Genomic DNA, 25,446 nt, shown 5'->3' with positions numbered 1-25,446 from the left:
AATAAAGAATGGTACCAACACATCCTCCGAGAGCAACTTCTCCCAACCATCCAAGAACAGTTTGGTGACGACCAATGCCTTTTCCAGCATGATGGAGCACCTTGCCATAAGGCAAAAGTGATAACTAAGTGGCTCGGGGAACAAAACATCGACATTTTGGGTCCATGGCCAGGAAACTCCCCAGACCTTAATCCCATTGAGAACTTGTGGTCGATCCTCAAGAGACGGGTTGACAAACAAAAACCCACAAATTCTGACAAACTCCAAGCATTGATTATGCAAGAATGGGCTTCCATCAGTCAGGATGTGGCCCAGAAGTTAATTGACAGCATGCCAGGGCGGATTGCAGAGGTCTTGAAAAAGAAGGGTCAACACTGCATATTTAGACTCTTTGCATAAACTTAATGTAATTGTCAATAAAAGCCTTTGACACTTATGGAATGCTTGTAATTATACTTCAGTATACCATAGTAACATCTGACAAAAATATCTCATAACACTGAAGCAGCAAACTTTGTGAAGACCAATACTTGTGTCATTCTCAAAACCTTTGACCACGACTGTAGGCCTACCTGTCACAAGAAAAAAAGTTACCATTATGAGATGATACTCTAGGTCTACATGCATTCTGAACTGTGCTCCATACTGAGATGGGCTGTCTGTCCCCACCCTGAGCATTGATTCATAATGCAGAAACCCGATTTTGACATCACATATAGCCTAATTTAGCAGTTCCATTTCATGCCATGCTGTTCATATAAATAAGTTATTATAATTTACCAGTACTCGTAGTTATCCCGGGAAAAGGGAGTGGTTTTGGGCGGTAAATCCCGGTAACCGGGTTCCCGCCATTCAACCCTAGTTAAGATGTGGTTGGAAAAACTCAAACTGGTACCCATGGTTGCAGAGTGGTCACTAGCTGGTACATCCACAATGTCATAAAATCAGATGTTAAACCTAACCTTAACCCTAACCTTAACCACACTGCTAACCCTAATGCCTTACCCTAACCTTAAAATAAAGACCAAAAAACACATTTTTGTTTTTGTTAATTGTTACAATATAGGCAATTTTGACTTTGCAACTGGCCCATCTAGTGGAAATCGCTCAGTTATGCCGCAAGGACAAGACTCATCCCAATAAATGTCAACCTGCTTAAGAGGCATTAGAAGAAGACAATAATGAATATTACCAATTGAACTACATCTATTGCAGGATAAATCAATGTTAGAGTTTACATAACTGGCCATAAGTGGTGTTGCATTTTACTTTATGGGTTGGTTATGTTGGCTTCTTCTAACCCATTGTTTTCTACTACAGATAATAATATGATTAGGCTATATCTTTACATAAAGAAACAAAGTCTGTCAGATTTTCAGTCATTCCAATAAATGTAATACTCCTTGATATTCAAGAATAGGACTTGGAAATATGGAAATATAGATTAGCCAAATTGTTTTACCTGAATATAACCCAAAAACAAAGGACTTACTAGCCTATTCTGTTGTCACTGAGGACTGATTGGGCTCATTGCTTCGAGTTTAAAAAGAAATGCTGCTCTCGGAATGGCATGCTTTGAGTACTACCGAAAAGTGCTACTGTATTTCATGTGAAAAATGTATGGCATATGCTGCATTTGCTACAGGCCTATATATTGTTTTCACTTTTGTTGGTGTCACTATAATATCTTAATATTTTGCAGGTGTTAAGTCTATCAAAAGTGTGTGAGTTAGAGCATGTGTCCATTCCCACTGGGCAAAAACTGGTTGAATCAACATTGTTTACATGTCATTCCAACCAAAAAATTCAATGTGATGATGTTGAATCAACATGGAAAACTGATTGAATTTGCAAAAAGGCATGAATGTAATGGAATTTAGTCTTTTTTTCACCTAACTTTTAACCTAACTCCAATGACATGGTGAATTTTGGGGTTGATTTGACATTGAATTCACGTTAGTTGACAACTCAACCAAATGTAAATCAAAACTAGACGTTGAACTGACGTCAGTGGGTTAGGCCTACAGTATAAAAATAAAACAATTCAGCATGCATTAGGTTGAGCAATAAAGCCCCATTCGTGGTCTTCTTAAATTAAACTTGTTTTTGACAGTATGGAGCAAAAATACCACAGGGGAGGTTAGAAGAGAGGAACTCCCTCAAACTTTATTTAGGCTGGGATCCGCATTATGCAGCTGTTGCAAGAGCTGTTTACAATTCAACCACTATTGGGTTAAAATAGACATTGTGAACAGCCATCCACAACAACCACAATCCATAAGGTGCAAATAGATAAATGAGAGAGCAGCAGTGTGATTCACATCAATGCACTATGTAGCCTAGATATCAATAATAAGTGAAATCCGTATCGCCCGTAGGCTACACCACTGCTGTCGTCATTACCTCCAAGTGTTTATTCAAGTTGGATAATCTTTGGATGCCGACAGCTGTCGCACCATTGGAAGACATATGGACTATAGCCTACCAAAGCTTATTCCTGCTCTTTTCCCGTGATCCATCAAACACATTTGGTGTGGTCTCTAACTTGTGGTCCGACTAGCTCAGGCAGAACAAATTTAAATTAGCGAGATAAACAAATTATGCTGATTTCAATGTCATTGAGAAAACAGAAAGGTGTCAAACATCCTTTCAGAATGTTTAAGTAATCCTAGAAGTAATCATCTAGTTTTTCAAAAGTGTCTGTAATCTGATTACAATATTTTGTTAGTTTTTTTGTAATCTGTTACTACCCAACCCTGCTGGTACCCACTTCTGAGAATCTCATCAGAACTTTAGGAATGGAGAATCCGGGAATCCAAGTAATCAAAACAAAGAGAAACAGAGCTGTCTTACTCTAATATGGGGTTTAGGGGAACATCTGCCCCAGCCCTGGCAGTCCCTCTGCCAAGTTGTGCCAACCCATTGACAACCCATGTCAATGTACCTAATTTGATGATCTTAGGTCAGGTTATACCCAGTGTCTGTGTGACTCTCCAATCCACTCTCCCTCTTCCTCCCCTCCTTTTACTTCCATTCTCAGTAAACATGACCCCATTGGCCAAATGTATTTGTATTTATTAAAGATCCCCATTAGCTGCTGCCAAGGCAGCAGCTACTCTTCCTGGAGTCCAGCAACATTAAGGCAGTTATTTACAATAAAAATATATTACATGACATTACATTTCACAACACTTTTAAGGCAGTTATTTACAATAAAAAAAATATTACATGACATTACATTTCACAACACTTTTCACAACACATTAAGTGTGTGCCCTCAGGCCACTACTCTACTACCACATATCTACAAAATCCATGTGTACGTGTGTGTAGAGTGCGTGTGTTAGCATGTGTATGTGTAGGCGTGTGTCTGTGCCTGTGTGTGTGTGTCTCTTCACAGTCCCCGCTGTTCCATAAGGTGTATTTGTATCTGTTTTATTTATTCTGATTCTACTGCTTGCATCAGTTACCTTATGTGGAATAGACTTCCATGTAGCCATGGTTCTATGTAGTACTGTGCGCCTCCCATAGTCTGTTCTGGACTTGGGGATTGTGAAGAGACCTCTGGTGGCATGTCTTGTGGGGTATGCATGGGTGTCCAAGCTGTGTGCTAGCAGTTTAAACAGACAGCTCGGTGCATTCAGCATGTCAATACTTCTTACAAAAACAAGTAGTGGTGAAGTCAGTCTCTCCTCTACTTTGAGCCATCAGCGATTGACGTGCATATTATTAATGTTAGCTCTCCGTGTACATTTAAGGGGCAGCATTGCTGCCCTGTTCTGAGCCAATTGTAATTTTCAAGTTCCTCTTTGTCGCACCTGAGCACACGACTGGACAGTAGTCCAGGTGAAATAAAACTAGAGCCTGTAGGACCTGCCTCGTTAAGAGTGTTGTTAAAAAGGCAGAGCAGCGCTTTATTATGGACAGACAGTGTTATGAAATGTAATGTCATGTAATATCTGTAATTGTATACAACTGCCTTAATGTTGCTGGACACCAGGAAGAGTAGCTGCTGCCTTAGCATCAGCTAATGGGGATCCTTAATAAATACAAATACTGTTGTATCGACATGTTTTGACCATGACAGTTTACAATCCAGGGTACTCCAAGCAGTGTACTCACCTTAATTTCCACATTATTCATTACAAGATTTAGTTAAGGTTTAGTGAATGATTTGTCCCAAATGCAATGCTTTGAATTTTTTTAATATTTAGGACTAACTTATTTCTTGCCACCCATTCTGAAACTGACTGCAGCTCTTTGTTAAGTGTTGCAGTGATTTCACTCACTGAAGTAGCTGACGTGTATAGTGTTGAGTCATCCACATACATACTGTAGATACCAGAGATGTTCACAAGTCTTTGGGGTAGAGTCCAAGTCAAGTCTCAAGTCTTTTAGGGCCAAGTCTAAGTCAAGTCAAGTCCCTTTTGGCAATGGCTTTCTGCTTGCTGTGGGTTAGGTCTATAAACCTTGTAAATTATTTGAAGAGACTCCCTTCATTAGTCCATACTTGTATGAAAGAAAGCACACCAGGCACTATTTAAATCAAAATAAAATTTCTTTTAAAATGTAGACAGTTTACATGAATAAAAGTAACTGTACCGGATATGAAAAAAAGCTAACATAACATTTTAAAGTGCATGGTATTTTGTGGCAGACATTGTCTATCTTTCACTTCAGTCACACAAACAGAACATCTGTAGGTGAGGGAAGATAAATGAAAGTGTACATGTAAACTAAAATGACTGACAACTGTTCAATAACTGCACTACTAAAGTGTTCTATATATCTAAAATATACTTACTGACCTGGACACTTAACAACAGAAACACAATTTCCTGTAACAAGTAGCAAATTACATCCTGTGCCCTAAGACAGAGAACATTTCTGTTGCAGACAGGTTACATTTCAGAAAGATCAAATCTGTCAGCGTTCTTGCGCTGAGCCTGGCACGATGAGGGCGCATGATGAGGCCTCCATGACTAAACACTCTCTCCACTGGGGCACTGGTGGCAGGCACAGCCAACACTGTCATTGCTACCTGCTTGAGCCTTGGAAAGTATTTCGCATGGATTCTCCAAAAAATCCAACAATCAACTTCATTTTCATCAGAAGATACTTGAATGTAGCGAATAATCTCTGCTCTGACAGATGACTGTATGTCTCCTTTCTTCTTGCTGATCTTGTTGCGGTAGCCAGAGAACAGTCTGGAGGTTTTGGCAGGTGGTTGTTCTTCTTCTTCTCCACTACTGCTCTATGTAACAGTGACTTTCCGTGCCTCAGTGAAAACAAGGTCTGAAAAAAATTCATAAAATGATGTATATAATCAAGAATATAACAGGATACATTATACATGAAAACAAATCATTATTATTTGAATGCAAGTGGCATAGATAACGTTGCATGTTGCAATGCATTGTACCTACCAATCAGACTCTCCTTCAATTCAGCTTCATCTTCATGTGGTATGAGGACATCATGATCAAGCCAGAACAGGCAGAAAGATGGGTCCAGCAGTGCAGCCATTATGTATACATTGTCACCAAATGGAAGTTTTGTTGCCTGTTCATCCGAGTGCTCTATTCTGACATTCACAAACACCCCATGGAATCGACGTTTGAGGGACTGCTGCAGTGCTTTTACTAGACTGACTAGGTGACGACTTGTGCTCAGTATACTTTGCAGATGATAGTTGAGTGACAGTACACAAGGAAGGGCAGCACTGAGAGTCACCACTTTCTCCCCTTGAGTAAGGTCGGTGGCCTGCACAAAAGGGTCCAAAATGTCCACTAGCTCCAATAGCTGGCTCCATTCCCTTGGTGATAAGCAGAGCTACTTGTGTCCTTGGGCCTCAAGTAGAGTATTGAGGCTTTGTTGATTCAGATTGGTGAGTGTTTTAACAAGCCGGAGGATGGATTTCCATCTGGTAGACACAGCAGCAGGGATACTACGATTGGCTCCGAACTCAGCTTCAAATGCTTCTTTCAGACCACAGGTAGTATGTAGTAAGCTGCAAAGTTTAGTTACCTTAGCCATCACACTGTTTATGATTTTTGTTTCCTTTAGTCCATCTCTAATCACCAGTTGTAATGAATGGGCAAAGCACTGTAAGCGCTGTTGCCTGCAGTTGGTTTGGATAGCTTCAACATCAGCATTGTACTCTTCACCAAATTCTTAACATAGGCTGGGGTTATCCACATCATCATCATCATCATCATGATCATTGCTTGCTTTGGGGAAACAAACTGTAAAGGCCATTTTCATATTTGCAGCGTTATCACATATGAAATAATCTAATTTATGTTTTATGCCAATATTATCACATATTACTTCAAATCTATCACTGATTCTTTCCCCAGTGTGTGACCCTGTGAACCTATCACAGCTCAACAGAACTGACTCCAGTCTGGGAGTAATTTTCTCTTCCATGGCCATGTAATGGGCCGTTACTCCCATGAAGCCCCTCATGGTCCTGTCAGTCCATATATCTACAGTGACAGACACTGATTCTGTCTTCTCTAGGGCACTTTTGATTGTAGCCTCTTTGTTCAGTGTTAAGTCATGCAGGCGCCTGGTCAACGTGGGCCTACTTACTGGTCTATATTTGTCATCTACCACTGACATGAAATGCCTAAAATGAGGGTTGTCCACTAAGGACATAGGCAGGTTGCAGGAAATGATCAGGTCTTGCAGTATAGCCTCTGTTATGGCCTTCTGCCTGGGGTGGCCCTGGCTGTACACATGGACACCTGTGTTGGTCAAGAATGAGTCAATGCTGCTCTGTCCTTCTGTCCCTGTGCTGGCCACCTTTGCTTTGCAGAATTCAGTGAACCTGCAGATGAACAACATGATGGATAGTTGTTGCTGACTTGAGATGGAAGTACAAGGACACAAACAAATATATATGGTCTATGGGACATTTCTGCAGAAATGTCCAAGAAGTTGCATGCTTTGAACTCTCGTTTTATACTAAGTTACTTCCTAGGACCATGCTACAACAGAAAGTATATTCAATCCCATAGTGATATGCATATCGCTGAGATGTAATTTAATAATCTCTGCTAACAAGTAGGCCTAGCTATCTGACAACCCACCTCTTAACCATTCGAGAAATATTAGACAGTAATACATTTCCAGTTAGCTACAAGATGACACACAAGAAAGCTAGCTATATCAAGCTGGCATCTGCTAAACAGGCTATTATTAGTCTAACCACATTGTAACGTTGTTAGCTAGCTAGCCTAACTGACATTTCGCGGTGAGTTTTCAAATGTTAGATGAAGTTAGATGTAGTTGCACCAGCATCTTTAATGTTAATTCCACAAGTTTTGCAAACAGCATTTCGTTTTTTGCCACTGGCATTATACTGCAGGTTCTTGTAACCAAATTTAATAACGAAAGCCTCACCACCTGATGACATTGTTTCTGATTACAATTGTTTAGCTGTAGTACTACAGTAACGTACAAATGACGCAGCCGTTCTAGAACGCATTCAGCCCTCTGTATTAAACTACTATCTCTATGTTACAATGCCACCTGTTCCATGTTATCTGACAGAATGCACAACAAAAACTTATCCCAGTACTGACTTGCATTGTTCACGAGTCTCTCATCTAGAGTCCAAGTCAAGTTGAAGATATGGCAAATAGGAGTGGCAATATCGTCCACTATTATCCTCAGTAATTTTTCATCCAAGTTGTCAGACCCAGATGGCTTGTCATTGTTGATAGACAACAATACTTTTTTCACCTCTTCCACACACAATGCTTATCTTTCATAATTTGGTCAGTTATACTTAGATGTGTAGGGTCGGCATTTGTTGCTGGCATGCCATGCCTAAATATGCTAATCTTGCCAATTAAAAAACATTAAAGTATTTGGCAATATCAGTGGGTTTTGTGATGAATGAGCCATCTGATTCAATGAATGATGAAGCTGAGTTTGCCTTTTTTCCCAACATTTAATTTAAGGTGCTCCAAATCTTATTACTATCATTCTTTATATCATTTATCTTTGTTTCATAGTATAGTTGCTTGTCACATGATTTCTCAATTTTTAGTACTTTTGCCAATCGGTTGTGCAACCAGACTTATTTGCCATTCCCTCACAATCATAAAATTTTTCTAATCCTTATCAATCCATTCATTTTCATTATGGGTGCATGCTTATTACTAACTGGAATAAGCAATTTTATAAATGGGTCAGGTGCAGCATCTGGTTGCTCCTCATTACACACCACAGACCAGCAAATATTATTTACATCATCAACACAGGAATCAATACAAAACGTATTGTATGGCTTCTTATGCTCTATTCTAGGCCCAGCCTTCGGAACTTTGGTTTTCCAAGATATGGCTACTATATTGTTATCACTACATGGATTTGGATACTGCTTTAAAGCATATTTCTGTAGCATTAGTAAAGATGTGATCAATACATGTGGATGATTTCATTCCTGGGCTGTCTGTAAATACCCTGGTAGGTTGACTGATAACCTGAACCAGGTTGCAGGCACTGGTTACAGTTTGAAGCTTTTTCTTGAGTCGGAAGCTTGATGAAAGCCAGTCAATATTTAGGTCACCCAGAAAATATACCTCTCTGTTGATATCACATACATTATCAAGCATTTCTTACATATTATTCAGATACTGACTGTTAGCACTTGGTGGTCTATAGCAGCTTCCCACAAGAATGTGCTTTAGGTGAGGCAGGTGAACCTGTAGCCATATTACTTCAACAGTATTTGACATGAGATCCTCTCTAAGCTTTACAGGAATGTGGCATTGAATATAGACAACAACACCACCCCCAGTGGCATTCCTGTCTTTTATGTAGATGTTATAACCATGTATTGCTACCACTGTGTCATCAAAGTGGGTATTCAATGGGCAAGGTGGGCACAGTAGCCCACACCAAGCCCAAACCAGCCCAACACGGACTAGCCCACAACAAGCCCAACACAGGTTAGTCCAGATCAGCCCAACACAGGCCAGCCCACACCAGCCCAACAAGGGATAGCGTACACCAACCCATCACAGGCTAGCCCACACCAGCCCAAGATGGGCCAGCCCACACCAAGCCCAATGCGGGTTAGCCCACACCAAGCTCACACCAGCCCGACACGGGTTAGCCTAGAATAGCCAAACACAGGCTAGCCCATATCAGCCCTACACAGGCCAGCCCACACCAAGCCCAACAGGTGCTAGCCCAGACCAAGCCTAGCACAGGATAGCCCACACCAAGCCCAGCTAGAGGCGGGCGCTCATTCAAAATTTGGGGGGTGTGGTTGCACACAGTTATTTTTGTGCAACCATTACTGAGAATGTCGTTCCAGTTTTTGTATTTTGTGATCCCCATTTGTTTACATTTTTAAAAACTCAACAGTTTCAGTAAAAATTTATAATAGTAACAACTTGGTTGTCTTTCTGATACAATGTATCAAATTCCCTAAATACCTTTAAGGCTTGAAAATTATGCAATTTATGCATTGAATTAAATTGTAATGAACAAATTCTAAATAAATAAGTTCCTATTAAATAGACAAAAGCTCATTGGCCCAAAGTGAGCAGTATACATAAGGCCAATATTTAGCCTGCATTGGGCCCACATCGTGCCAATGTGGGTATGTCTTTTGGTCTTATTTCAGTTAAAGTGAGGGTTGCCCACCAGATATGGGTTGCCCACACTGAGCAAATGGCTTGGTTGCCAACGTGGAGCCGATGCGCAAAGGCGCATTGGCCCAATGTTGGCAGCCTACATGGGGCCAATATTTTAGCCCACATCGTGCCAATGTGGGCATGTTTGCTGGGATCCCTTCCCTCGCTCTCTCCCCCTCTCTCCCTGTCCCCTCTATTCCTATCCTCCTGTCTTTCTTCTTTAGTCTCCCTCTCGTCTCTCTTTCTTCCTCATCACTCTCTCTCCCCTACTCTCTTTCCCCCCTCCTCTCTATATCTAGGGCAAATGCCTAACTAGTAACTGTATTTTTATCCCAGTGTCTCTGCAGTCATAATGATTGTCTACCTGGTTTGGCAGAGTTGAGAGGAGCAGGGCCCAGATTAAATTAGGCTAGCAGCTATAATGAGATTAGGAGGCATCAGGGGCGTCTCTCTCTCTCGCTCTCGCTCTCACTCTCGCTCTCGCTCTCGCTCTCGCTCTCTCTCTCTCTCTCTCTCCCCCCCAAGTGAACGTGGTGCCTGTGGTTACTGTTGCCATGGTTTTACTCACACACAGATCTGGAATCTCTGAATGGATGAGGTTTCCATGGTTACTAGACCAAATTCACACCGTCACAACTGTATTGTGTTATACTGTTGTGTGTGTGTGTTAGAGCACAGATATAAACTCAGTCTTTCAAAGATAATTAGTACAAATCCAAATAACTTCACAGATCTTCATTGTAAAGGGTTTAAACACTGTTTCCCATGCTTGTTCAATGAACCATAAACAATTAATTAACATGCACCTGTGGAACGGTCATTAAGACACTAACAGTTTACAGACGGTAGGCAATTAAGGTCACAGTTATGAAAACGTAGGACACTAAAGAGGCCTTTCTACTGACTCTGAAAAACACCAAAAGAAAGATGCCCAGGGTCCCTGCTCATCTGCGTGAATGTGCCTTAGGCATGCTGCAAGGAGGCATGAGGACTGCAGATGTGGCCAGGGCAATAGATTGTAATATCCGTACTGTGAGACACCTAAGACAGCGCTACAGGGAGACAGGATGGACAGCTGATCGTCCTCGCAATGGCAGACCACGTGTAACAACACCTGCACATGATCGGTACATCCGAACATCACACCTGCGGGACAGGTACAGGATGGCAACAACAACTGCCTGAGTTACACCAGGAACGCACAATCCCTCCATCAGTGCTCAGACTGTCCGCAATAGGCTGTGAGAGGCTGGACTGAGGGCTTGTAGGCCTGTTGTAAGGCAGGTCCTCACCAGACATCACCGGCAACAACGTCGCCTATGGGCACAAACCCACCGTCGCTGGACCAGACAGGAATGGCAAAAAGTGCTCTTCACTGACGAGTCGCGGTTTTGTCTCACCAGGGGTGATGGTCGGATTCGCGTTTATCGTCGAAGGAATGAGCGTTACACCGAGGCCTGTACTCTGGAGCGGGATGGATTTGGAGGTGGAGGGTCCGTCATGGTCTGGGGCAGTGTGTCACTGCATCATCGGACTGAGCTTGTTGTCATTGCGTTACAGGGAAGACATCCTCCTCCCTCATGTGGTACCCTTCCTGCAGGCTCATCCTGACATGACCCTCCAGCATGACAATGCCACCAGCCATACTGCTCATTCTGTGCATGATTTCCTGCAAGACAGGAATGTCAGTGTTCTGCCATGGGCAGCGAAGAGCACGGATCTCAATCCCATTGAGCACGTCTCGGACCGGTTGGACCGGAGGGTGAGGGCTAGGGCCATTCCCCTCAGAAATGTCCAGGAGCTTGCAGGTGCCTTGGTGGAAGAGTGGGGTAACATCTCACAGCAAGAACTGGCAAATCTGGTACAGTCCATGAGGAGGAGATGCACAGAAGTACTTAATGCAGCTGGTGGCCACACCAGATACTAACTGTTACTTTTGATTTTGACCTCCCCTTTGTTCAGGGACACATTATTCCATTTCTGTTAGTCACATGTCTGTGGAACTTGTTCAGTTTATGTCTCAGTTGTTGAATCTTGTTATGTTCATACAAATATTTACACATGTTAAGTTTGCTGAAAATAAACGCAGTTGACAGTGAGAGGATGTTTCTTTTTTTGCTGAGTTTATAAATATGTGTATTGTAAGAGTGTGTGTTGTGTGTGTTGTTAGGTGAACCAGGAGAATGTGGTGAAGGTGGGCCACAGGCAGGTGGTCAACATGATCCGTCATGCAGGGAACAGCCTCATCATCAAAGTGGTAACGGTCAGCAGGAATATGGACCCTGAGGATACCGCACGCAAAAAAGGTACTACACCCCTACACCACGTTATGGTAGAAAAAGGTACGCACCACCTCGGTAGTAGCACAATGGTGCCCCAACAACCAACGCTATGCAAAAATGCTAAATGGATTTTGGGTGTTGAAATGTGCCAATAAAGGCCAAATTCCTTTGTTATGTCTCTGCCTCTCTCTCTCTTTATCTCTCTCTCACTCTCTCTCTGTCTCTCCATCTCGCTCTTTCTCTTAGCCCCCCACCGCCAAAGAGAGCCCCCACCACCGCCCTGTCTATGCGCTCCAAGTCTATGACCTCTGAATTGGAAGAACTAGGTAAGGAGCAATCTGATAGGCTCTCACAAGCCTCTCTAACCACGCCCTCTTATCGATCTTTCCCTTCTGTTCCTATTCGTTTGTTATTTAGTGGGAATCAGTAAAGGTAAGGAGTGGAGCTGAACATACAGTATGTCGCATACTGGTGTGGGAAGTACATCTAATATTCAACTAATTCAACATGCTGATTCATTGACGTTTTATTCATCTTTTGAACCTGTGAAGCTAAGCTGTAGTGTCAAGCCCATTGGTTCAAACCAAGACATGCTGTTAATTATGTTAACCATGTATTATTTTAGATTGTCATATTTTTGCTATTATTTATTACGGATTTCTCCCAGTGATTTGCTGCGTCATTGCATGAGGAGTGGTCGTTTGTGAAAATACCTCCACAGATTTTTTTAGCGTAACTACCATGGAAACGAGGAGCTGGCTATTTGTAAAGATGGCATTAGAGTTGCATTAGTGTCTTCGAGTTAGAAACACAGACACGGTTGTGTGTGTGTGTGTGTGTGTATGTGTCTGTGTGTGAGAGCGTGCATCTGCGTGTGTGAATATGTGTCTGCGTTTGTGAGTGTGTGTATGCACGTGTGTATGGGTGAATGTGTGGTGGCCTAAGATCTTATTTGAGGGCCCATGTGTGGAATGGGAGTGCAGTGTGGTGGTAATGTGTTCTGACAGAGGGAACAGTCAGCGCTTCTGAGACGGGTTGCTCTAGAACACTGGTGAGAGGAGGAGAAACTGGTGGGCAGCTAGGGATGCACGCTACGCTATAGCACCACCCTGCTAACTCAGCTAGGGGAAAGAGAGACAGAGAAAGAAAAGGAGAAGGAGGAGGAAGAAAGAGAGAGGAACAGAGAGGGAAAATGGGAGGGAACCAGGGAGAGAGAAAAGAGAGAGAGAGGAGACCAGGAGGAAAGACAGGGCATAGGGAGAGAGAGAAACAGAGAGAGGGAGAATGGGGATGAAACTTGCAGTGTTAATTTTGGCCGCTATTTTAGATGTAGTTTTAGTCTTAAAATACCTTTTAGTCTTAGTCACATTTGAGTCATTTCATCCTTCGTTAGTATTAGGTAAATTCGGGACAATTTTAGTGTAGTTTTAGTCACAGCCATTTTAGTCACATAATAGTCAGTGCATTTTTATCTATTAAAGCTACAATATGTAACTTTTTGGGTTACCTGACCAAATTCACATAGAAAACTGAGATATAGATCTGTCATTCGCTTTGAAAGCAAGTCTATGAAGCAGTAGATCTGTTCTGTGTGTGCTATTTCTATGCTTCCCGTTCTTAAGTTTAGTTTTTGCATCTTTTACTTTCGGTTTTGTACACCAGCTTCAAACAGCTGAAAATACAATATTTTTGGTTATGGAAAATATATTTCACAGTGTTGTAGATGGTACAATGATTATCTATACTATACTTACTTGTTTTGTCACATAAAATGAAATTAGGCAAACTATTAGAATTTTAGCAACCAGGAAATGGCATAGTGCACCTTTAAATAATGAATATTGAGGCTACCTCTAACTTCCATCATGTGCACATGCAGATAGTCTTGTCCAACTAGGCCTACTATCCCCTTGTATAACTTAGCTGGCAACATTGATATTGTGGCAGATTGTAACCAATGCCATTCATAATTAACCATATAGGCTATAAAGCCTTGGCTACAGGTTTAACAATTTACAGCTCTGATTTTGTCTCCATCATAACTGTCAAGGGGGTAAATAACAGCGGTTTCCTTGAAAAGGGAAGAATGAGCTTTACAAAAATGCCAGAAGTATTACTGTACTCCTAATATTCAACAATTAGCATTTGTTTTTCCCATAGGAAAAAAGCAACCGCAACTCGCATTTGCGGACCGTGGCGCAAGAGCTGCAGCACAGATGAATGAATAACAGCGCACATGGGAAAATAGATCTTCTGATGTGATCAGAGCAAAAATAGTCTACATGAAAGTAAGAGAGAGAGTAAACATTGTTTCTAATTTAGGTTACTTACAAGACAAGTGTCCTTGCTTCGCATCAGTTCAAAAGATTGACTAATGACTGAAGTGACCGCCTGGGAGCTCTGTGGGAGAGCCAGGCAGATCAGCTCAGTCAGACCGGGCAACTGAAAGATGTCAATTCTACCAATGAGAGGATTGCATGAAATATGATGTATGCATGCATGCTTAGGATTGGACAAAACATACAGTATAAAACTGAACTTCATGTCAAAATAAATGTCCATTAGTCTCACGTGGAATTCTCATCTCGTCACATTTTCATTGACTAAAATGAAAAGTAACTTGTCATAGTTTTATTCCAGGGCCTCTTATCTCGTTATTGTCATAGTTTTTGTCAGGAAAATAGGTAGTTGACAAGTGTTTTTCATCATAGTTATTGTTGACGAAATTAACACTATGTGCAAGGTAGGAAACAGGAGACACACTTTACACATCAATAACACTACTGAATGAACACAGTGGGAGGAAAGGAAGAGAGAGATCGAGAAAGAGAGGAGCAGATACATGAAGGGACAGGGGAGCTGTAGAGATAGAGAGAAGAGGAGAGGTGAAGAGAGAGCGAGAGAGAGAGAGAGAGAGAGAGAGAGAGCTCTTGCTGAACTGAAACGTGTCAGGCCAATGTCACTATTGTACAGTACGTCCCTGATCTCAGTTGACACATGCATGAATTCGACTACTAATTTTGCTGTTTATTGCTGTCATGTCAGTGTATGGCTGCTCATTACAAATGTGGTATTTTGATTTTCATGCATATACATTTACAAAATGCTAATACTACATTTACAAAATGCTGCTCGACATTTACATATAACATGCTTGTCATGCAGATAATGTACACTATATGGCCAAAAGTATGTGGACACCTGTTCGTCGAACATCTCATTCCATAATCACGGGCATTAATATGGAGTTGGTCCCCCCTTTGCTGCTATAACAGCCTCCACTATTCTGGGAAGGCTTTCCTCTAGATGTTTGAACATTGCTGCGGGGACTTGCTTCCATTCAGCCACAAGAGCATTAGTGAGGTTGGGCACTGATGTTGGGCGATTAGGCCTGGCTCGCAGTCGGCATTCCAATTAATCCCAAAGGTGTTCGATGGGGTTGAGGTCAGGGCTCTGTACAGGCCAGTCAAGTTCTTCCACACCAATCTCGACAAACCATTTCTGTATGGACTTCGCTTTGTGCACAGGGGCATTGTCATGCTGAAACAGGAAAGGGCCTTCCCCAAACTGTTGCCACAAAGTCACAGAATTGTCTAGAATGTAATTGTATGCTGTAGCGTTAAGGCCTAACCCGAACCATGAAAAACAATCCCAGGCCATTATTCCTCCTCCACCAAACTTTACAGTTGGCACTATGCATTCAGGCAGATAGCGTTCTCCTGGCATCCACCAAACTCAGATTAGTCCGTCGGACTGCCAGATGGTGAAGCGTAATTCATCACTCCAGATAACGCGTTTCCACTGCTCCGGAGTCCAATGGCGGCGAGCTTTACACCACTCCAACCGACGCTTGGCATTGCGCATGGTGATCTTAGGCTTGTGTGCGGCTGCTCGGCCATGGAAACCCATTTCATGAAGCTCCCGACGAACAGTCCTTGTGCTGACGTTGCTTCCAAAGGCAGTTTGGAACTCGGTAGTGAGTGTTGCAACCGAGGACAGACATTTTTCGCACTATGCGCTTCAGCACTCAGCGGTCCCGTTTTCTGAGCTTGTGTGGCCTACCACTTCGCGGCTGAGCCGTTGTTGCTCCTAGACTTTTCCACTTCATAATAACAGCACTTACAGTTGCCCGGGGAAGCTCTAACAAGGTAGAAGTTTGACGAACTGACTTGTTGGAAAGGTGGCATCCAATGACGGTGCCACGTTGAAAGTCACTGAGCTCTTCAGTACAGGCCATTCTACTGCCAACGTTTGTCTATGGAGATTGCATGGCTATGTGCTCGATTTTATACACCTGTCAGCAACGGGTGTGGCTGAAATAGCCGAATCCACTAATTTGAAGGGGTGTCCACAAACTTTTGGCCATGTAGTGTACTTTTCATCAGACCCGAGTCTAATACACATATCAAATACAGAGCACTCTTTCTCTATCCCTCCCAAGCCACACTAAGGAAAAAGACAGGTGGTAAGTTACGTAGGCATGTTTCACACAAAGTCCAGTATGTTGGATGGATGACTTGAGCACTAACCCACAAATCACTGACTTGTGTCTTGGTTTTATTGACTGTATTAACAATATTTTGTTATTATATTTACAAAGTGTTTTTGTATAATTTACAAATGTGTTTTCCCCCTGAGAAAGATACCTACTCAGTATGTCATTGTCTGGTAATATTTGCATGATAAAGTTGGTACAACAAGCAGGGTTTGGTGTCAGTTCCATTCAAATTGTGCTAAACAAGTTAAATGTCTTACCTGTGATTCAATGTTTTCTGCACACATTGCAATGTGTAGCCTACTTGGACACCGCGTCTCCACATTTCCCACTGTCTATTTCCCTACGTGGGAGCATTACGAAACCGCAGGTCGGGATTTTTGACCTGGCTACATGTACTGTGAACAACACAGCAGCTTTTCAGCATGTTTTGTTATTTCTGTATAACAAAAAATCAACATCGAAGTTGCCTCTTTTACAATGGGGGTCAATAGGAAAGAATGTTGGTTTACCCCAATTTGTGGCCGTGGTCGAGGGGAATTTCTGATTATTACGTGAATACCGACTGACTATTCAGAAAGTAAACTAAATTCCAATTCGGAATATCAGTGCACTTCCCGAATTGACTGGAAATTAAATGGACTTGACCCCAACCCTGACAACAAGTACTGTAACTTACAGTAGTAAGTTGATTTGTCATTGAATGGAGTTGTTTGCACCAATGAGAATGCATGATTTTATTCCAGTCTAATCTCTGTGCATATTGAATGGGCATCACAGACTCAATAACGTGATAACATGGTATTGTATTTCAAACATTGCTTATGTTTGAAATATGAATAGTCACATATGTGAAACATTGAACTTTGGTTTATTCAGGTAACTCAAGAACTATTAAAGGGATAGTTCACCCCAAAATCAAAGAGTGTCAGAGGTTTTCACATCTCAAACCTGGTCTGTAAAAACATGAGTTCATGCCATCTGTTTTGTTGATCCTGCAACATGAATTAGAATAAATCTGCAGTCTTCAATCCCATATGAATGGACAGATTGGCAACATATAGGCAATAATGTTATATAGCAGGATCTAGACGGCATAACAGATTGCATGGGGTATGGATGAAGTTAGAGTGGTTTCATTAACTGAAGTGGCATTGGAAACAGAACCTATACACATCATGCCTCAGAAAATAGAAGAAGTCACCCATAGTGTCAGAATATGTGTGTATGTTCATATGATTCTGTGTGTGTGTGTGTGTGTGTGTGTTAGAGGTTGTTACTAATATGTCCTGGTTAAGGCTGAATCCACTCTCTTCCCTCTGTGTGTAGATGGTCAGAAGAAGAGGATATGTTTTCAAGTCACTCTAAGTACAGTAACATCCCCAAATGCATGGAGGCTTTACAAAAACGAATACAACTAAATATTACATAATATAAGCTTAAAGGCTTGCACGGCTTCCAAGGCTGGCCTCTTCCCAAAATTACATGTTTTTTAATTTTATTTTATTGTGTTCCTTTTTTCTCAGTTTCAGCCTCAGTTTAGTTTAGAAATTGAGGAAGGTGTCATGAAAATGACTGGCTTGCGAACGCATTTTACCCATTACATTTTTAGGCTTAAGGAAGTCCCGCCCTATTTACCCTGTCACTCATAGAGGGTGGGGTTTGTCTTGCAGATAAAGTGGACGAGGTGTCACCTTCCCAGAAGGCTGTGGACATGAAGGTGGCCACCATTAAGCCACGCCCCTCCAGCCGCTGTTTGGTCACACCTACTGACATGAATGTGAGTTACTCCACACAGTATAATATATGCTATTTAGCAGACGTTTCTATCTAAAGCAATGTACAGTACGGAATTGGTCAATACTTATTGTTTTGTGGATATGTCAAACTCTAACCCTACCCAACTCTGGTTTACAGTCCATGTACGACCGCCAGGGTGGTGTGGCAGTGGTACCACCCACCGTGCCAGGCAGTCCTAGAGGGGGGGCATTCCTGGGCATACTTGCCAAGGGTGGCACCATGAGGAGACAGAAGTCCATAGGTGTGTGTGTGTGTGTGTCTAATGTATGGCCCCACTTTACCATGATTACCGTTTCCAGAGAGTTCACTTCAGAGAGTAACTGGCTTCATTAAGTGTGATAATGGAGAAATTAGAGTGATCCACTTGCCAAATTGTGCTCTGAGGCGACAATATTATAACCCATTACCCATACACTGAAACCACAGTCTATGATGAAGCAATAGTATTTAATAGAAACTAATTATATTTATGGTCCATCCAATTCATCACGCCACTCAGAGCCAATAGTAGCCCAAAGGCAGGTCTGTGTGTTATGACTGCGCTAGCTTCAGTAGATAGTAACTTCAGTATATGCAGTAGCTTGAGCATACTTTGTAATATCTGGAACATAGAAGGCAATCCTCACACCTGACCCATAGACAACTTCCTAAAACTGATTACAGAATTAAAAAGGTTAAGTGAACTATCCCCAAAATGTATCTCGATAAGAAAGGTGAAATGGAATAGAATCACACATGTAAAATTGACAGATATCTCTTTCTCTCTCTCTCCATCTCTCATTATCTCTCTTTATTTCTCTCTCTCTCAGGTAGAACAGAAGAGGAGAAGACGCTCCTCACCCCTCCCCCGCTCAAGTTCACCCGCAGCCTCTCCATGCCAGACACGTCCGAGGACATCCCCCCTCCCCCGGCCATCTCCCCCCCGTCGCCCCCCTCCTCCTACAACTCTCCCTCCATCTCCCCCACGCCACGGGGCTACGGCACCACCCGACCGGGCCTCACCCTCAACTCCGCTGGAAAATGTTCCAACGCCACTACCCTAGGCAACCGCACGTTAGATGTAGGGACGCTAAGGCGAGGTTATCACCGCCAGAGCTCAGAACAGTACGATAGTAGAAGCCGAGGACGGGCGCCCGTGCCCGAGAACCCGTACTCGGAGGTTGGCAACAAGGCGTTGTACGTGCCCGCCAAGCCAGCGAGGAGGAAGGGCATGCTGGTCAAGCAGCCCAATGTGGAGGACAGCCCAGAGAAGACTTGCTGCGCCCCGCCCTCAGGCGCCGTTTCCATGCCGACCACACCCACTGAGAGGACCGTCTCGTCCATTCCCATCCCCACCATCATCGTCAAGGAGCCGTCCACCAGTAGCAGTGGAAAGAGCAGCCAGGGCAGCAGTATGGAGATCGAGCCCACCACACCCGAACACCCACCATTAACGCCTGGGGCAGGGGGCAGGGGGCTGAGGCCTGAAGACCCAATTGTCAACAACCCCTTTGCGGCTGCCATCGCAGGGGCAGTGAGGGACCGGGAGAAAAGGCTGGAGGCGCGGAGGAACTCGCCCAGCTTCCTCTCCACCGACATGGGGGATGAGGACTTGGGAGACCCTGCCCCGCGCCTACGCCAGTCCAAGTCCATCGATGAGGGGATGTTCAGCAACGACGAGCACCTGCGGAGGATAATGGCGCCCCCGCCGGCCGCCACCCTGCTGCGGTCCCAAGAAGGGGGTGACCGTGGGGGTAACGTGACAGACTTTAACACCCCTGAGCCCGGCCAGGTGGTGAGGGAGCCCCTGACCGCGCGTACCGGCCAGTACCCCAACCTGGACAGCCCCGTCAGTCTCCCGGCCACCTACAGCTCCAACGGAGGAGGGGGCTACATGCACCCCGTCACGGGTAAGGCCCTGGACCCTAACTCGCCCCTCGCCCTGGCGCTGGCGGCCCGGGACAGAGCCATGAAGGAGCAGACGCAAATGACCATGGCGACGCAAGCCCCACCCCCTTCTCAACCTCAACCGCATCCCAAGAGCGATGCCCCCCAGTCCCTCCCCCCCAACCCCCACAAACCTGGCCTCAATCAGCCCCTCTTCATCAATACCAAGCTCCGCTCCAGCATTGAGGTGGGCTTCGCCACCTCCACGACAACCCTGGGGCGAGGCAGAGGGGGGGGCCTGAGGAGGCAGATGACGGAGCAGAAGTACGAGTTGGACGGAGCGAGGGAGGAGAGGCAGCAGGCGGCGGAGGATGGGAAGAGCATACAGATCGACGTTGTGGACACGTCACAACCGCAGAAAGCGGCCGGGCTGCTGATGGTGCACACCAAAAACAGCCCAGAGGGGGACGACAGGGGGCAGGAGAACACACCAGCCCAGGACAACAGCATCCCCAGCGAACTGAGAGACCCCAACCAGCCAAACCCCTCCACCAACAGCCACAGTACCAAACCCCTGCCCCCAGTGCCGCGGGGGAAGAGCATCACGGCTGGGGGATCGGTGGACGAGCCAGTCAAGCTGCCCTTCCGCATGCCCCCTCCCCCACTGGCCTCGGTGGACATCGAAGAGGTGGAGGAGTTTGTCTTCTCCGAGCCCCTGCCGCCGCCGCTGGAGTTCGCCAACAGCATTGATATCCCTGAGGACCAGGCAACGACCATCGCTGAGTTGCTCAAGCAACGGGACCAAGAGAGACGCAACGGGATGGGGGCCAGGGGGCCACATCCACCTTCCTACTACACCCACGCCCCGCCCCCTGTCGGCCAGTTCAGACGGGGGAGCGGGGTATCCAACTGCGTGCCCCCACCCTCCTACCCCCCTCCGCACCCCGATGGTGGCTTTGAGCAAGGTGTCACTGACTCAGGCATCGAGGAGGTAGACAGTCGCAGCAGTGGAGACCCCCATATGGAGACTACCAGCACCGTTTCCACAATTTCCAGCATCTCTATACTGTCGTCGGAGGGCGGGTACAACAACGCCCTGGAGAACACTTCTATGGTCTATACTGACGGCCAGGCTTACCTTGACGACCGACCACCAGTTCCCCCCAAGCCAAAAAACAAGCCCGTCATCAACAAGAACACTGCACTTTACCACGACGTCCTCATGGAGGAATCCCTGGACTCCTTCGGGGCGCCCCCTCCCCCTGCACCCGGGTCCATGTCCCCCCCGGACCTCCCCTGGACCCCCACCCATCGGTCGTCCAAGCTGTGGGGCGAACCCCCGGAGCTAAGGAGCCCACCCACGCCCGACCCCAAGGCCACGGTTATCAACGAGCTGAGCTCCATCTTATCACAGATGCACCGGCCCAAACCGGGGGACTCCCTGGACTCACCCACCACAGGGGCCAGGGGTGGCTTTGGAACCAGGTAACACATAAATCTACTTTACCTTTGACCTTTAGCACTTACACTGACACCTCTAACCTTTGACCTTTAAACAAACCCCTACCCTCCATCTCCAAAGAGCCAAGCTGCGGGCATTAAGAATGTTAGAATGTCTATATTTTCTCTTTTTATATATCCATTTGCTGATCAAATATTCCCTCTAAAACAGCAACCAACCAATAGTCATTTGGGAACATAAGCCTAGCTAGCTACTGTCATCTTATTAAAGTACTACTCTAGCCCAAGGTTTTCCAAACTCGGTCCTGGACCCCCCCTGGGTGCACGTTTTGGTTGTTTCCATAACACTACTCAGCTGATTCAAATAACCAACTCATCATCAAGCTTTGATTATTTGAATCAGCTGTGTAGTGCTAGGATAAAAACCAAAACGTGAACCCAGGGGGGGACACCAGGACCAGGTTTGGAATACCCTGCTCTAGCCCATCCTCTCGTAAATAATTCCACTTTCTGGAATATTTCCTCAGTTAGCCCTAATGATGCAGTTAGGGGACACCTAAGACACCTGCTACCGGGTCATTCCACCAATAGAGTGCCTTTTGGGTAGTGTAATTTGGTTAAAAACAAGAAATAACGTTTTTATTACATTTGTATTTCTAATTCTAACATTCTGTCATAGCCCAAGGTGTTCAACTTCATAAAAAACATTCTAAAGAAAAAATAGATTAAAATTACTAGAGTAACTAAGTGCCAATTAAGTGCCAATTAAAGTAACATTGTTGACCGTAACTGGGTTACATATTTAGTCTTAAATCAGCTGTAAATCCCTTTGTGACAGGGGGAAGGGAAGCTTGATGTGTGCTACAGGGAGGGGTAATTGAATGCAAGCATCACAAAAAATGAAATTGTGAAAACATTTCTAGCATTCAATTTTCTACCACAAAACTAAAAATGTTTGGGTTAAGTGGGTTGAAATCTTCCTAGAAGTCAGAAAAACATGACGGTGGACAATGCAGATTTTTTTGCAAGTCTTTATTCATATTATAAATCAGATGTATTACATTTTCCATGTGGTTTATATTAAAGGGCACTTTATTTAATGTAACAGGCTTTTAAAATTCAATATTGGTGCACATTTTCTACTTACAATATCAAAGGCATTCAAAATGCACTCGCTGTTATAGATGGTTTCAGCTGCAATACTAGCTAAGTCATCTGAATTTTGCATGTAACGTTAGCCACAATGCTACACTAGCTAAGTGCTAACTACATTGCGATGGAGCCACAATGATAGCTATGGCTAGCTTTATCCACAATGCTAGCTAAGCCTCTGACATTATGTTTATGCCATAGGTCATGTGTGCATTGTGTATGTTATGTTGGACCTCCATTAAGGGGTATTAGCCAAGTTAGAAAGACTCTGAGATGTCAATGGTCTTATTGAGGAGGGAGCATAAACATGCTGTGCCAGCTGGAGCTCTGGCCATTGCCAATACGGTTGATGCCGTAGTTGATGTAATGGTGGCAGTAGGCTTAGTAGTGCTAAATACTAGGCCTTCCACAGCAGAATCAGCCGAGGGTCATGCCATGGTGTGGATGCTGCTGAGTTTTACATTATCTTGGATGTTCTGTCCTGTTTTGTCAATTTGAGAGGGGAAGGTGTTTAGTAGACATCACAACAAGGTGATGAGACTGTGCGTGCATGTGTGTGTGCGTCTCAGGGTTGTGGTCAATTCTAATTGAAAGCAGTCAATTCGAAAGTGATTTGAATTTTTTTTTTTTTATGGAAAAACTTTAAATAAATAGCTTCTCATTTTCATTTTATTGAGAAGTCATTGAAGATAGATGTCATTTTTTCAATGAATTAATACATTCAGTTTGCTTCCTGAATTGACAGCCTTCATTTCGAATTGACCCCAACCCTGATGTGTGTGTGTGTGTGTGTGTGTGTGTGTGTGTGTGCATTCTTTCAGGTAGCTCATGCTTTTTAAAACTGTCCTTCCTCTTTCGTAATGAAGAATAAAAAAATATGTTAAATTATTCACGGGTCACATGCATTTTGTATGAAATGCACCATCCTTCATCGCTCAGGTGTAAAGGGGAGGAAAAAGAGAAATATATATGTCCTCCTCCTTTCTCTTTATCTCTGTCTCCTCTTCCCCCTGTCTGTATCTAATTAAGATGAGGATGGAAGGGGGTGGAAGTATTTAAGTAAGAGGGGTTGGCTCTTTGCTCTATTTCTAATAGGAGGTTAGCGGTGGGTTTCTGCTCTTGTGTTGACAGGAAATGGTTGCCTGACGACTTAAAATGAATTCTTCCACTGCTCTATGTTTGCTACATAATTCAGTCTGAGACTGCCATCATTGAAGCAAATGGTGACGTCAAAATGAGGGGTGTTGTACAAAACAAAGTCATCAACGATTGGATCGGCATCCAGAGGTTTAAGAGTAGAGGCAGCTGCACTTTGATAAATAGTATCACCATAATCAAGAACAGGTAGAAAGGTTGACTGCACAATCTGCTTCCTGCTGACTAGAGAGAGACAATATATTTTTCTGTTGCCTCTGAGAATTCCATTCAAATACATTTCAATTCAAGAAGCTTTATTTATTTATTGGCATGTGTTAGGTTTTTATTATGACAGATAAGACAAGAGGGTGCCCTGTAGCGTTGAGGTTTTTCTGGGAGCTGTTAGGTCTAATAGATTAAAGAGTCCTCAGTGTTTGACTATGGAATGTGTTAGAGAATGTGTTTTTGTCACCAAAGCCCCATATACTACCCACCACTGTGACCTGTACGCTCTTGTTGGCTGGTCCTCACTACATATTAGTCGCCAAACCCACTGGCTCCAGGCCATCTATAAATCACTGCTAGGCAAATCCCCACCTTATCTTAGCTCATTGGTCACCATAGCAACACCCACCCATAGTATGCGCTCCAGCAGGTATATCTCACTGGCCATCCCCAAAGCCAACACCTCCTTTGGCCGCCTTTCCTTCCAGTTCTCTGCTGCAAATGACTGGAACGAACTGCAAAAATCTCACTAACTTTAAGCATCAGTTGTCAGAGCACCTTACCGATCACTGCACCTGTACACAGCCCATCTGAAATTAGCCCATCCAACTACCTCATCCCCATATTGTTATTTATTTTGCTCATTTGCACTCCAGTATCTCTATTTGCACATAATCTCTTGGACATCTATCATTCCAGTGTTAATACTAATTGTAATTATTTTGCACTATGGCCTATTTATTGCCTTACCTCCATAACTTGCTACATTTGCATACACTGTATATATATTTTCTATTTTCTGTTGTATTTTTGACTTTATGTTTTGTTTTACACCATATGTAACTCTGTGTTGTTGTTTTTATCGCACTGCTTTGCTTTATCTTGGTTAGGTCGCAGTTGTAAATGAGAACTTGTTCTCAACTGGCTTACCTGGTTAAATAAAGGTGAAATAAAAAAAAAATAAAAAAAAATAAAGAGCCAGAAGGGAGAGAGTGGCCTATATAGCTACCTGGTTGAAAAAACACTCTCCCAGCCTAGTGCAGTTACTTCTCCAGTGTATTAATTTTAAATTAAAGTTTTATTTTTAGGGGGTAGATCAGCTTTAATATTGCAGATAGACTGTGGCTTCTATCAATGTAATTGTCTGCATCATTTCCAATCCCACATATATATTGTTTTGTATATATACAGTACCAGTCAAAAGTTTGAACACACCTACTCATTCCAGGGTTTTTCTTTATTTTTACTATTTTCTACATTGTAGAATAATAGTGAATACATTTTTATTCATCACAATTTTCTTTAACCAATTTTGGTGTTTAATGCAGGTCTGACAGACAAGTTCCTTACCTTCTCCCCCTTCCACTTGCCT

At 43.6% G+C, this 25,446-nt stretch overlaps 1 protein-coding gene across 2 annotated transcripts in view; it reads left to right on the top strand.

Moving 5' to 3' along the window:
• The window catches only part of LOC121583140 (SH3 and multiple ankyrin repeat domains protein 2-like), a 74,731-nt gene that overhangs the window by 31,781 nt on the left and 17,504 nt on the right, over positions 1 to 25,446 (top strand). Inside the window, exons 3-9 of one of the 2 annotated variants that reach the window (XM_045225047.1) lie at positions 11,827 to 11,961; positions 12,183 to 12,264; positions 14,627 to 14,635; positions 16,380 to 16,400; positions 18,107 to 18,213; positions 18,351 to 18,478; positions 19,047 to 21,584. In XM_045225047.1, the coding sequence (XP_045080982.1) occupies positions 11,827 to 11,961; positions 12,183 to 12,264; positions 14,627 to 14,635; positions 16,380 to 16,400; positions 18,107 to 18,213; positions 18,351 to 18,478; positions 19,047 to 21,584 (3,020 nt within the window). Of the gene's footprint in view, positions 1 to 11,826; positions 11,962 to 12,182; positions 12,265 to 14,626; positions 14,636 to 16,379; positions 16,401 to 18,106; positions 18,214 to 18,350; positions 18,479 to 19,042; positions 21,585 to 25,446 lie in introns of those variants that run through there. The other variant, XM_045225046.1, reaches the window with a different exon arrangement.

The sequence above is a fragment of the Coregonus clupeaformis genome, chromosome 15, assembly GCF_020615455.1.
Source record: "Coregonus clupeaformis isolate EN_2021a chromosome 15, ASM2061545v1, whole genome shotgun sequence".
In the NCBI taxonomy this organism is placed as follows: domain Eukaryota; kingdom Metazoa; phylum Chordata; class Actinopteri; order Salmoniformes; family Salmonidae; genus Coregonus; species Coregonus clupeaformis.
This window is presented reverse-complemented; position numbering and strand designations above follow the sequence as displayed.